This window comes from Rhyacophila brunnea, unplaced genomic scaffold, assembly GCF_057557595.1.
Source record: "Rhyacophila brunnea isolate RB1 unplaced genomic scaffold, BYU_Rbru_1.0 scaffold_2, whole genome shotgun sequence".
NCBI lineage: Eukaryota > Metazoa > Arthropoda > Insecta > Trichoptera > Rhyacophilidae > Rhyacophila > Rhyacophila brunnea.
Window position 1 is genome coordinate 33,818,140 of NW_028232859.1, and position 16,219 is coordinate 33,834,358.

Genomic DNA, 16,219 nt, shown 5'->3' on the forward strand with positions numbered 1-16,219 from the left:
AACAGTCACTTATGTACTTATCTAATGTATAATATGTTTATATATTTATACGTACACATATAATTTACCAAATGTGTTTTTTCTTTTGAGAAGCGTTTTTATTATTCATACAAATGAACAAATGTGTACTGTCATTAAAATAATATAAACCTTTTTATAATATTATAATAATATAAACAAATTCATGTTTGGTTATAATTGTTTAAACTTTTTCAATGTTGGTTGATGAGAAAGCATTTTTCATAATATTTATACTTCCTATTCATCTCATGAATGTTAATATAAAATTAATATAAAAAATAAAATTTTCCCCTTGGATAAAATAGGCTTTGATAATATGAAGCAGGTTCATATATTTAAAGATATTAGCATGTACCGAATGGCAAGTTACGTTAACATCAACCTATGAATGCGGACGTAATCCTTTAAAGAGCACACAGTTTGCTGACTTTCTATTAATAATTATTAGATTCACTTAGTTTGCGTGTTTTACATATATTTGAAGAGAATGTATTTAGATAACGTCCGTTTGTATATTGCATAGCTGTAATACACATTTACAATTGTTATTTTTGAGTACACAAGGGGTTAATTGTACAAATGAACTTTTTTATCAACTAAGTATGTATGCTACACGGTAGTATATGCTTTATTTTAATCATTACGGAAACAGATAAAACTTTATTTAGTGCTCTAACAAAACGACATTTTTTTAGAGAACATAGAGAATAAACATTTTTAATATTATTCATTGTAACTTTTTATCAACTACTTTTATTTGACAAAAACATAAATAAATACTCACGAATTACCAATTTTATCACTTGGATATAATTTATTAATATTGTGTTGCAAATTACTATATTAAAAGATTTATTTATAGAATGAGCTATTATGTGAAGAATATAGACAATAATTATTAAAACATATTTTGCACAGTATATTTTATAAATAATGTAATTACAAGAAGTACTTTTATTTTTGACAAAGTTTTCTGAAACTAAAACATAATTTATTATGTGTGTACTTTTCATCATTTTATTGAATTCAATCTCTATAAAAATTTTGAATCCTATGCCAGGGAGAATACAAACCTGATATGCAATGCAAATAATACTGTATGATTTAAAAATAATGTTCTGGTTCGAAAAAGTAGCTTACATACGTTTTCGGTTAAAAAAACTATTATGAATACACGTCAATATAAGTATCAAATATTTGAGTAAATGGATTTGATTTCAATTTGAGCTTTTTCGATTAAGTCTATTGTAAGTTTTCGGCGTATTATCAATAAACATCAAAACAACATAATATGGGGAAGCGGATGTAAAAAATGTATAAAGTATCAGATGAGGCGTGTATTTTTAAGGTGGGGAGAAAATTCATTTCCACGATAATTGAAGTTTTTCTTTTAAGAATTTTCGTTTTACAAGCATCATTACCCGCTCTATCAGATTTTTTTGTATTATTTTTAACAGCGATTAACAAACTTCAATCATCAATAGTAAATAATTTTAAACTATTTTTTACTAATCGAATAAATAATACTTGGACAAAATTTAAGAATGTAGCATTCTTTATTAATTGCACATACATAATTTGGGACACTTCAGTAACTTATTATGTTATATTGTGTAAAAGAAGTGAGGTAATATTTCGGATGCGTGATTGTTAATTTCAACGTAATTAGTATTATACCGGTGGCTTAATTGGTAACGCATATTGTTGGTTGCAGTTTCTCAGTAAAATATTTTTTAAATATGAATGTTTCTGTGCTATTTAAAAATATAATACTAGGTATTTAGTTTCTCTAAAATATGTTAGAGTAATGTTAAACGATCCATATTTACATACTAGACAAGTGTTTATATTAAAATATAGTTATTGAATTAAATACATAATTAAAAGATTTAGAAAACTCTGACTTCTTCGTCGTGTTGGGTCTTCAATAGCTACAATGTGTCTCTCTAGAAGTCGGTGAAGGCAACACCATTTTCCACGGCTTGTAAGATCTCGTCGAAATTGCAGCTTACTGGGCAAGCCTTGCATAAAAAAGGTGCTCCATGCTTTGCATTTCACCCCACTTGCAGGTTTGGTCATCGTAGAACTCCCACTTCACCATGTTGTCTCGAGTGCACTCTACCATGGTTTTCAGTATGTTTAGGGTTTTTTATGTAAGGAGACTGGCTCCAGATAGGAGATGCTTTGGTGACTTAACCCAATATTGGAGACCCTCAGAGGCTAGGTTCTCCTCGCATGCGGATAGTCTATCTTTTTCGGGTGGGATGGTCAAAGGTATGGTTGTCGCATAAGATAAGAATATATAAGACATACATCATTTGAAATACCTCAGAAAAATACTAGTGTGTATATATATATCTAATATATAAAAATTAATATTTGTGTGTTTGTGTGTTTGTTTGTTCGTATTTAATGCGCAGCCATACCGTTCATCCGATTGCGATAAAACTTTGTAAACTTATTGCTTGCACTTGCGGGAAGAGTATAGGCTATACTAATATATAAAAATGAATGTCTGTCTGTCTGTCTGTCTGTATGTCTGTCTGTCTGTGTGTCTGTCCCGTATGCGTTCCTATACCATTCATCCGATTGCAATGAAATTTTGGTAAGTGGTTGTATGCACACCCATAAAGGTTTCTGAATTAGAAAAATCATCATCTTCTTCTTCTTCTTCATTCTATTTTCTTTTATTCATATGGTTCCTATACCATTCATCCGATTGCAATTAAATTTTGGTAAGTGGTTGTATGTACGCCCATGAAGGTTTCTGAATTAGAAAAATCATCATCTTCTTCTTCTTCTTCATTCTATATTCTTTTATTCGTATGCGTTCTTATACCATTCATCCAATTGCGATGAAAATTTGACCAGCTGTTGTGCGCAAGCCCGCGAAGGTTTTCTGAATTAGTACAACCATCTTCTTCTATTCGTATGCGTTCCTATACCATTCATCCGATTGCAATGAAACTTTGGCGAGTTGTCGTGCGCACGCCTGCGAAGGTTTCTGAATTAGTAAAACCATCATCTTCTTCTTCTATTCGAATGCGTACTTACACCATTCATCTGATTGCAATGAAACTTTGGTGAGTTGTCGTGCGCATGCCCACGAAGATTTCTGAATTAGAAAATCATCTTCTACTTCTATTCTTATGCGTTCCTATACCATTCATCCGATTGCAATGACATTTTGATCAAGTGTTGTGCCCTTGCCCGCAAAGGTTTCTGAATTAGTACAATCATCTTTTTCTTCTTCTATTTGTATGCGTTCTTATGCCATTCATCCGATTGTGATGAAATTTTGACCAGTTGTTGTGCGCACGCCCGCGAAGGTTTTTGAATTAGTACAACCATCTTCTTATTCTTCTATTTGTATGCGTTCCTATACCATTAATCCGATTGCAATGAAACTTTGGTGAGTTGTCATGCGCATGCCCACAAAGATTTCTGATTTAGAAAATCATCTTCTTCTACTATTCGTATGCGTTCCTATACCATTCATCCGATTGCGATGAAACTTTTGTCAGTTGTTGTGCGCACACCTGCGAAGGTTTCTAAATTATTATTATATAAAATACAAAGTTTGTTGTTTGTTTGTTCCATCCAATTTTGAATTTTTTTTTACTACATATTAATAACATTAATAACGTTTTCATATTTTGGATTCGATTTTAATTTAGTGTTCTTATGTTTGACCTTTACTCATATTAGAATTATTTTCATATTGCCATATTGTATTACACAGATATTTTAATATTAAAAAAATAATTACCTTTTATTATTTTTCAAATATCTAAGATAAATATAACCACGAAGCGACCCTGTGCGAAGCCGGGTACTTTAGCTAGTGGTTCATAATTATTGTATTTACTTGAATAGTGGCTGCGTTAGCTCTATAAACTCTTTGATAGGCGTGACATCGTTAGATTTTTTCAGACAGGTATTTGGAAGGTGGCTAAGATCGACACTCGGTAGAAAATGATTCATAACTTATTGAATTGTTAATATAAATACATAATATACTTAATAGACAATACATTACAAACTTTTTTACTTCCAATTTCAAATTAAAATTATCTTTAATAGAGTATTCATTAAATATTTAGGTAAAAGAAATGTGAGGTTTCATTATTGTATACATTAATATAAATGGAAAAGTATATGCATTTTTGCTGTTCATTAAATCAGTTTTATGCAGTAACTCTTTATTACGGTAATTAATTTTATTGCTGGACAAAAAGATTACAAATATATGAAAAAATTATTGTCGATTTAGTTAAGGGTTAAAACTTTGTTATATAGGCATTACGTGGCATTCACGCATCAAATTAATTCATAATCAAATTTAAAGACAGTAACAATACTTTAAAATTAATTGATATGTATGTTATTTGTTATATAATGTGTATAACGTAGGCTAAGATTTTTTAATCAAAGTGCCAAAGTTAGGTATAAAATAAAAAAATATCGTATAAAAAAGGTATCCTATAAAAATATAAAATCCTAGCCATAATTGCAATTATTCTAGACTTCTGTATTAGAATTTCTCATTTATGTTTAAATATTATAATTTAGAAATTTTATCTAGTTGGTGATAGCCACTGAAAAAGATAACATCTGGAAACATTTATTGGTCAGAAATAAATGACTAAGGTAGTTGTAGCATCGCTGATTGCCCTAAAGCGCTTTCTCATTACAAAGGTCCCGACTGATAAATAGGCTCCCTTTGATGGCTTACAAACTGTTGACATATTATTATTAGGAGAAGCCGTGTGTATTGGCGCGCGGGACAATGATTTATAGCATAGAAGAAGCGATTTAGCCCCCAGAAATCAACCCCCAGGCCACCCAGTTTAGCCCTCCCTCGAAACAATAAGGAGAGACCTTTTCATGACTTTTAGTTTCAACCTCACCTACTTACTATCCAAAGGAATTATTAGGCCCGAACGATGCGTGAAAAGATTAAACATATAATCAATACAATGGAAAATAGTTTGTGTAACACGTTAACCTTTTTTAGTGTCATAAAAGCAATCTACAAGTGCGTTTATAGTCGTATTTTGATTAAATAAATATGGAGAAGGTCAACTTTGCATAATAGAACATGTTGTATAAAACACTATAAAACTCTTTTATAATTTTAAAATTCTTTATACTTATTCGAGGAGTTAAGTTTGTAACCATTTTTATTAATTGAATTTTTCTGTTGCTTACGCATTGACTTTCCCTGTATTGGGTAGGTATGCTATTTTGTTATTATTTAGTATTTTTAATTATTATTATTTTTGTTTTCTTAATTTTACTTCATCATTCACATAAAAAATGTATAGGCACTTTGTACTTTTAATTTGTTTAGTGGCGCATTATATAAGTAAAAAAAATGTCTAATATTACGTAGGTAAGTAAATTCGTACATTATTGGATTTGAATTTTAAATCCTGGGTATGGCAAATACATAAATTATTTTTTAATGTTTGTTTGGAGTCAGATTATGGACCTAATAGGTTAAATATGTAGCTAGTTTTGTAAAAACAAAAATAAATCTGTTAATACAAATCTCCATTTTGTGTAGGCCCGTATGATCATCAGGATCGGATACTTATAGTAAAAAAAATACACTCAAATATCACTAACTATATATACATGTTTAATATTTTTATAAAATATATCCACTTTGATTTTAAAATCGAATTTGAAATTTTTTTTAATATAATTGAATAATCTATCCCTTGGAAACATAAATTAATATTTTAATCATAATTATAACAAAATTCAAGCAATTATTTTTCGATATTTTATATTATGATATAAAAAATATTCATGCTTATTGTATTTTGTCCTAGATATTTTATTTATTTTATAATTATGCTGATACGAAAATTTGTTTTATCGCTGAGATTGTAAAAAATATATTTAAAAAAATATATTTTTGACGTCTTGCGGGCATCACGATATCCTTTCAGTGAGGCATTTCTTTGTCAGCAAAACGACATTTGTAAACAAAAAAAGTTTATTGTGTGCATATCGTGAAAGAGCGTTGCTCGTAAAATTATAATCGGCCATGTTTATCAGGGCAAAGAAGTTCGCATCGCCCTACTCACCGACGAAAGTCAAAGTTGTTCCTTCGATGTTTCATTAACCTTTGCAAAGCGAAAAATCATACAAAAATATACTTACATTTTCTATAAATAGAACATAACGTTATATGTTAAAATATGTTCCATTAAAAGTAATATTAGTCTATTATCGATGATAAAGTGCCATGAGGTGGTCATATATATACGTATATAACAATATTTAGATATTAACCAAAGACAGTAAAGTAAAATGGGTCGTAAAATATAATATACTAATATAATAATAAGGTAAGTGTATGAAATCTCTCAAAATAATTTTATACTCTATGACTACATTAATTATTATACAATTATCACATCAGGAAAATATATTAGTCTTAGTAATGGTGCACTACATAAAATGGAAAACTAAAGGTACACCTTGACAAGACATCTAAAATTTGATTGAGTTAGGCAAAATTATAGATATATGTCTGATTTCGTCGATGTATATTTTTATGAATGAACGATTTTATAGCTTCTTACCACGAACGTGTATCAAAGTAGTAAATTCATCAATATAATAGCTGAAAAGCTTCTTATTTCTACTTTAATAGAATGCCTATAGTGTTTTTATAAAACACTGTTCAGAAATTTTAATTCGTTCTAACCATCGATCTGCAATCAAAAGCATCAGACTAGGTGCACGCAAAAAAAAAACTAATTACTTAAGTATTTTATTAAAAAATAACTTAGAGAGTATACGGTATACATACAGATTTATGATATTTAATTATGTTATGAGTGAATCGTCTTACAAATTATTGCATTATATGGTTCCCATATAAAAATCACTTTGAAAAATTCCAGATGATCATGATTGAGTTCCATTAATTTTATATGAAACTAAACTCTTAAATGTAAACCAATAATTCAGTATGTATGAAAATTAGAATACATTTTTTGCTTAATTTTCATTTGTTTTGGTTCCATCTATAATTAATATAAAATAAGGTTTTATTCATGATATTTGATTATGAGGCTAACTTAAAACAAAATGGAATCAGTTTAACGGTAAAGTGAATGTTTTTTCCTATTATATTAATATATTTTTTATATGATCAACTAAACTAATATCAAATTATGATGAATATGAAGATAATGAAGACAATAAACAATTTTTTATTCAACAAATAATTCGCAAGAATTGAGAAACTTACATCCTTTATTGAACATGTATAATTTGGAAACATCTTAGAAGTATACTTATTAGAAAAAATCTTGATAGGAATATGGTGCTGCGCAGAACTCGAACCCGCATCTGTCGGACTCCGATTTATATACGGCTCAATAAAAATGTTACATTATCATGTGAATATTTAGTTAGATAAAAAAAATGGTTATTGAATTATTAGCAAGCGAATGTTTGGAAAGACTTATAATTGTAGAGTTCCAAATGTTGGCAATAAATTAGAATAATATTGATGCTTTGATTCAAATTACATAGCCGGTCGTCAATGCAATTTGAGAAGCGTTTCAGTTGCATGACTTTTAGTTAATTTTGTCGTAATTACGTGGGGTACAGGTGACTTAATTGGTAAAGTTTATTGGCCTCAATTCGATGGATGTGAGTAAAAAACTCACCTACCACCGTATTGTTTTTTTTTTTTTTGATATTGTGTTTCCAAAAATTATATACATAAATATTAAGATAGGTAGGTATTGTCAATTTCTAATAGTTCACCTTGATGAACGACCAGCTATAAGAACGTGTAAAATAAATTATAATAATACCTACCTAATAAATAATTTATTAACTTATGTGAATTTGGCTTGACATTACTATTAACAAAATAATATGTATTAAATTTGTTTTGTAATGTTCCTATCTTAGTTCTAGACGCGGTTATATAAAAATAGCATATTTTACAGGGAACAAGAAATTATTATTTATTTTACCTTTATATAAATACAACGGGCATACAAAAGGTTAAAGCTTTATCACATCCCCCCACCCTTCCAACTTACTTTCTTGTCTTTCGCAAAGCTGTTGTAAGATCACTTTTTCAACATCGCCAGCCGTTGGTTCGTAATTAATACCTGTAATCTGATGTTTCTCTGTTAATCTAACTGCCTTATCTTCAATGAATGCTATCTTTGGCTTCGTTATTTTTGTTGGTTTCTTTTCATTAGGAAAATTTGAAATAAAATGAATCTTCCACGTCGACGGGTAATTTTTCAAAACATTTTTTTTCCAGAGGAAAATCTTAAAAATGAAGACATTTCAATTGAAAAATTCACTTTGAATAATAAATTATATACGTATTTTTAATCACTGCTTCCAGATGGAGACTGTTATATGACTTAAGTAACTTTAATATACGATGATTCTTCTAAAAATGTCATCAAAAGATTACGTGGAATAAAGTTATCACAAACACTGATCATTTGAATATGGAAGCGGTATCTGTACTTCCGAGTCAGTGTGTCCCAAGTCCAATTTTGTCGAAAATAAGTTTAATGGTGACGACATTGTACATACAATATGATATATTTAGAAACAATTTACTTTCTTAAGAATATTCATAAGATTAATCAGAAATTCTTAAAACTATAAATCGGTAAATTTTAAGTACAAGAAAATCTTAATATATGTTTTGACGAAAACATTATTTTTAGATTATAAATATACTGGCTCCCAGGTATGGATATATATTATTGCCTATTGAAAAAGTAAATTATACAAATTTTGTGTCCAAGTTAATTTAGGTTATTTATAATGAATTGCTAAACAAAAATATCCAATTGCTTTAAAAAAAAATCTTAGTTACCTCAATAACTGTATGAATATCATTATCATCATTAGTCGATGACAAGAGTATCCGACATAACTAAATTTTCTAAAACCCTAAACTAGAAATGGGTTGGACACATAGCTTGTATACAAAATAGCCACTGGACGAACGCGAGAGTCCATTGGTGCCAGAGAAATATAATATGATCGAAACGATACCCAATGCATACTGTATTGACAAAATATTAAGGTTAGGCAAAACTACGCGACAGTGAAGTAAAAAAATCCAAGAAGAGTGGAGAGAAGTTGAAGAGGTCTTCATCCAGCAGTGGATTGAATCAGGCTGCTGTTGATTGATGATGATGATATATATTTATAATTTCAATTATTTTACCAAGTCTGCCGTCACATATTATTATGTTAAAATTTCAACAATGACCGTCAATAACTGAAATATTATTTATCTTGTAGTTAATTCAATACACTAAAAATATCCTAATAATATAATGCCACTTTTAAAAAACTAAACTTTAAGTGATGATTTTAATATAATGTCAATTACATCAGTCTTTACGGTTCAGGCACATTCAACTTATGAAAGTTTCAATTAGTTCAAGCACGAATGAAAACATTTTTATATTTGTATTGTTGGAATGCAAGTCAAAAATACCACCGTTAAAATTGTATGCAAAGTCTTGTTTGAAAATGCAAATTATGTAATAGCATGTCTGAAAGCTGTATTGTTTTGGAAGAATTTAAAATATATAATATTTAAGCCCAAAGCTGTGATTAAAGTTTCACGCTATCGGTAACACTGGCCATGAATAGTTTAACTTGTACCAAATAAAATAAATATGTACCAAAATATATTGATTTTCGGGTTTCAATGATTTTTAATACAATTATTATTTCATGTGACACCAGTGTTATTTGCTTAAACTGTCTACAGTAGTGATTGCTAGCATTTTTCAAATGCTTGCATAAATTCAAATTATTATAGTTTTGCAGTACACTAAAAATAGTTTTGTACTAGAGCCAGTGTCCAATCACTGTCATATGTCTAAACAGAACACTTTTGGGATAACGCAATTTAATATTATCAGCTGCTTATATCTTAAGTTAATGTTGCACTTTTACTTAAAGTAATAACCAGATCAAAGTAATTTGAATAACAGGTTACATACTATATTTCATTTGAGTAGATCATTAATTGGCGATTCCGCAAAGTTTATAGGGTAGTGAATTAGTAGCCGTAGAAAAATGATGTTTTGTACATTAAAAGGTGGCCACTATAAACTCTGGTTTAATATGAAGGTTCAAATAGACTATATGACGATCGGGCACATATATGCTAAGAGCGTTTTAGTGTCTATGATCAAATCTATGCCATTCCGATATTTATAAATACATATTGTATGACAGCTATGACATCGTATTTACACTCTGTGACACCCTGTGACACAGGACGCCAACATAAGAAACGGGTTTTTCGACATATATATGACCGATCGCCATAGAGTGTATTTGAAGCATAACTGGCTACTTCTTTTGATTTAGTGTTATAATATACGGCTGAAATACTATTCATTGTGATGTTTTGAGATCGTTCAACCACTATGATATATAGCATATACGGCGGCAATCACAGGATAGATAATGTTGCCAAATGATATATAGAATAATTTTTCACAAAATACTTAATTTCAACACAGTAGACAAAAAATAATAAATAATAACCAAAAATTTAAAAAATAATCGCGTAGGCACATTTTTTAAAAATATTAATTCAAAAGTGTTGCAAAATATTACTTTATTAGATTTTTTATGATTTATGAAAGAAATGCAAGAAAATATTACGGCACACTTCTTAATCGTTCATGGCACAGCAGTTTAAAATCATTAGTCTACCCACACATTTGAAATTTATATTACTAAGTTTTTCCAGTTTAAAATGACCCATTATTATGTAATCGCTTATAATATTATAATAATAAAGCGTATACTATGATATAAAATATTACGCATATTATGAGTCAGATAATTAGAAAAAGATTTTAACAAAATGTTTTATTAACATAAAGAAAATAAGAAAAATAATATAATAGGTATATGAAAAGATTTATGAAATACAAGAGTATGAATTCCAAAGAGACTGAACTATTAAGTATATAGAAAGAATTTTGAAAACTATTTCTTCTGGGTGCATATATCTATTTTCTATAAGATACCCAGCAAAATGTGTATATGTCATATCTATTTTCCATAAATATGTATGATATTTATATCGGGTAATAAATTATTGGATAAGCTCCACAGTCAACCAAATATACGCCACTTCCTTGAAGTTTCAAAAGGTATTTTGTAGGTAGAAAACAAAACACCATTATTTTAATAATTATCGATCCCATAAAATTAAAAATAATATGCAAGTAACCAATGACACCAAGACAGGCTGCCATTGTTTTTTTTTTTTTTAATAATGCATTCAATACCGCCAACATAGAGAACGTTAATTTTTTGTTACCATTTCAACTACTGGTAATATTTTTTTTCTCAAAGTCCTATTAAATTTATTGAAACAAGTAATAGTAAAAGAAGAAAGAAGAAATTTAAATAAAGTGGTACCCAAGATGCAGGAAACATCTACATGTAGACCTAAAGACCGCTAGATTGACAATACTGTTAATATATGGGTACATAAATGAAAACTGGAATAAAACAGCTTGGAGAGTCTTCATTCAGAAGTGGACTAATCTATGATTGTAGATAATTTAATTGCTTACCAACAAATTTCATGGCGAGAATGGCAAATACTAGTAGCCTGGTCCATAGCAGGTGTCCCGCACCGCTCGGCAAAACCATGACTCACAGCTCATCAGTCGACTCCGGCACCATTGAACCCAATCTCACTCCCTCTTCTCCACTAGGCGGCTGGGCTATGTTACCATATCTGCAATAAAAATACAAGGTTCATAATGATATTCACTATTTGCATAATACGGTTTAAATTCATGGCATGTTTGGGTTGAAATGAAATTTCCTGCAGTTGAAGTTGCGAAATGAATACAGTATGGGAAAAAATGTTTACGAATACATTTCGAAATTTTATTGTTTCACAATTGCAATATTCATAGGGTGCTTATTTGTTTTATGAAAATTCATTTTGTGAATCAATGAATCTAATTTTCCATAAAGAAGTATATAAATTTGTATAAGTATTCAATTCTTCCAGAGCATATGGGTTCTCCATAAAGGGGGGGTGTGTTAAGAAATTTTTACAAGAATAGTTGTAGGCCATTCGCCTTACCCACTGGGGTATTGTCTGGATTAAATACACACTGAAAAAAAACAACATGTACTTATTGAATAGTCGTAGGTTCAAACTCGTGAACCACTTCGTTATATTTATACAAAAATGGCCGCTTTATATACTAGACCAACAAAGGTTCATAAATAGATATTACATTAGTTATAAATTCAAGAATATTGTTACTTGTGAACTATTGCCTAATAATATGTAATCTATCGTGTGAATTAATGTTTTGAAAAAATATCAAAGAAGTATAACTTCTAACGCGCGTACATAAGTATACACCCCGATTTTTTTCTAATGAAACCATTAAAAAGGTAATAGAAAATATCTACTTATATAAATCGTGCAAATATGTTTATTATTTGGACTCATAGCTCCATTTAATTAATTTTTGCGAACAGAAGCATTTAATTTGACGAGAAAAATAAGATTTTACTTGGCCTACATTTAAAAATAATTAGGTGGGTACCTAGTAAGTAATTTGTGTTTTCGTTGGCGTTTCCATGTAAATTTTTTCCATGTTTCTATCATTGGGAGCACATCCATTCGGTTGGTATCTCTTTTTGATATAAAATTCCTTCTGTGAAATACCGCAGAGCAAGTCTGCACGTTATATTTATTTTACTACGTCTGTTTCAATGTGGAAAACCTTTATGGGCATGCACGCTTTGGTGTCTCTTTTTTACATATAGAAAGCCTCATACGAATACGCTCAGAGTGGTCTCGCTCTCTCTCATTTTTGGTCGTCACTCACAAGTTACCTCCGTAATTAATAATTATTATGTTATTATATTATACCTACTGATAATAACTGAATAATAATTCTTTATACAAAACACATTGGATTTTCCACGATACCACGAATTTATATTGATTAGGAAAATAGTTAAAAGTTTGCAAATACTTTCGAGTGAATACTTTTTGTGGTATTGTTATCATCCAAAAATTAGATTTAAAAAATGTTAACCAGTCTAATCTACGATAACCTACTTGTTAGAGTACCTACCTCTGAAACCGTGAGTTGCATTCCTAAAATGCATATTCTTTTTTCAACATGTGTTTGATTGAATGTGAGTAATTAATGGACTGAGTTGATGATTTACAACCATTCCTACTAACAATAAGTTGATAATATATGAACATTAACATAAATGTAAAATATATTATATTGTCATTTACCAACTTGACTGTATGTGACTTATCATTGATTTTGTCTTCTGTATGCGGATAAAATGTATTTTACATTATAATTTACGTGTCCCAGATATATTTGACATGAAAAACATAGAATATTCGTAAATTAAGTTTCGGAAGCAGCCATCAATTGGATGACCGAGTCGGAGCCGTCACTTGTTACTAGCCTGGGAATACCATCACCTTGCTCTAAAGATTATACACCTGAATATGACTACAGCATAAGTAAAGACGAGGTACTGGGCAAAACGTATACAATTTCTGAAGAATACTCACGAAGCCATACTCAGCCTCAGTGAAAAGTATGTGACAGAATATAATGATCATGTTTCTGTAAAGCGATCAACAGTCATGGCAACGGGAAATTAATATACTACAATAATATTTTTTGTAGTCGAAATTCTGTTATTAATACCCTGTTTACACGTGTATGGATTTACTGCTGACATTACGTATTATCACGGCTATAACAAAAAAAATGCATGTGTACACACGTATAATCGTGAAAATTGCAAGATTGTGTTCAGAAGCTTCTGAATTTTCTCGCGACAATTGGTCCGTGCAATATCTGTGCTAACACAGTGGAACGATAGTAGCGAACTTCTTTGTAAAAAAATTAACTACAACGCGTTGGGACTCATTTTGAGGTTAACCGATTTTTACGACCTGGAAAATAGTACCATACAATGATAACTTTGTGTCTCGCTTACTCTTGAAGAATAAGATTGGCGAGACATTCAGGACTAATACATGTAAACGATTATTATCGTGATTATTTAAAATACGCATTTATTGGTGCAAGTAAATCTAAAATATGCACGTGTACAAAATAAATGTATTATTATATTATATTGAATATTTATTTCTATACTTTAAATTATGTATGCTGAACTCTTGTACATATAATATTATATTGTATATAAGTATTGTCATTTTCAATTCTAATTGGAGTATTCACAGTGTGAAGGTTATATTAACAGACTTTCTATGAAAAGTCAATGTTAACCATTCTCACGACACACGATAAGACATGTACTCTACATATGGCCTAAAGCCTAAAAAGTTTTACAGATAGAAAACAATTTGGTGAAATATTGTCATGGAGAGAGTCAAATCTTGTGCTGATATGAAAAATACCTAATTTTAATAATAGTTTTAATTAATTAATAATGGGTGCAAAAATATGAATATCAAAATAAATCAATATAAAAGTTACATTGGTGGGTTAAAAAATACTGGAAGATATAGTAGACAGGAAAGATATCAAAACAAAACAATACAAATTCAAAAGAGAGAAAAATATTTTTTTTTGAAAAAGTATTCTCATTAATAACACTATAATATATAAATTGATAAGAAGTACGAATTGTTAGAATACGATTTTCGGTGGGTTCATCTTTTTACCGGAGCGTTTTTTTCATTTGATATCTGTTCGTGGCCTTTCAGTGCTTTGGAAGCAATGAAGGCACGTTTCTCCATACTCGCACGGGAAAAATAGAGTAGGAGGGGGGCAAATGAAGCTGTTTTTAAATTACGTTTTCTTTTCAGACGCAAATATTTGCAATAGCTTTGCTCTTATAATTAAATGAGTAACATTATACGCATTTACCAATTTTAGATTGTTTATATACTGTCGAATGTGTAATTTGATAAAGGTGAACATTATTCAATTTGAGATGACATCAACGACAAAATAATAACACGCATTATAAATGTATAAATTTGAATATCGTCCGACGTTGATCCTTCAAAACCGACTAAGTATGTGTTTTTAGAAAAATTATTCAGCAAAGGCAAATGGCATAGCGAATATAGCGATTATTATTGATTTCATCCTAGAATATGCACATTTATTTTTAAATAAATATATGTTTTTAATGCAATATATTATATTAGGAGTATAAATTAAATTATAAAAAAAATTTAAACATTATTATTCTTATTTTTCTAGAAAATAAATAAATTCTTGATAATAATATTATATAAGTAACGATAGATATCAGGTCAAAATATTAATACTTAAATAACATTAATGTTAGTTTACCCGAATTGTAACTAAAAATAAATGAGTACCTTGGTATCAAAGTGGGACAAACGCCACCTCTCACTAAATTCATGTTTAATTGATTATGGTAGTGCAAGTGATGTTCTTCAAAAAAGCTACCAAAAGTATCAAAAACGGTAGTTTTCATAGAGATTTTAAGTTTGAAGTTGGAATGTTATATGAAAAACGGACACTTTTCACACATGTTTGTGAGTCTCCTGTAAAATTTTGTAAATGGCTTATGTCCCACTTTGGTATCAAGGTACTCAAATACTCTTTTCAATCTGGAAGAAAAAAATAATATTCGTAACCACTTAAATTTACTATATTATTTGGATATATAAAAAGTTTCTAACCCTTGTACATACATAATATATATATATATATATATATATAATCCATACTTCATATTGTGTGCTAAAGTAACCGTATCGTTCAAATAACGTGTTATCTAAAAATATCGACAAATTCGCACGCACGTACATTGTCTGGCCGGCTTCAGAGTTGTAGAAAAACCATCAGCCATGCTACATTCCCGTGAATATTCACGTTGAAAGTTGTTTGATGTGAGCACCCCCTGGTGGACAATTTAAATAAAAGTATCGCGTCTCGTTTCTCCCCAGACTCCCCACTGGAGGGCAATACCAAAGTGTATGGGACGATTTTTAACACGCGAATGATATAGATTTCTTAAAAAGTATTATCTGGTGTTAAAGTGGTCTGTCCAACTAATATAGATTATGTTTTTATACTTTAATAATGCAAGATTTAGAAAACGCTATTTTAAAAAGCATGCATTA

General features: G+C 29.6%; 1 protein-coding gene across 1 annotated transcript in view; it reads right to left on the minus strand.

The window, feature by feature from the left end:
* Positions 1 to 16,219, minus strand: part of LOC147072222 (lachesin-like) — a 113,029-nt gene that overhangs the window by 69,152 nt on the left and 27,658 nt on the right. Inside the window, exon 2 of the mRNA XM_085946470.1 lies at positions 11,652 to 11,818. Within this exon, the coding sequence (XP_085802596.1) occupies positions 11,652 to 11,730 (79 nt within the window). The 5' untranslated portion in view covers positions 11,731 to 11,818. The remainder of the gene's footprint in view (positions 1 to 11,651; positions 11,819 to 16,219) is intronic.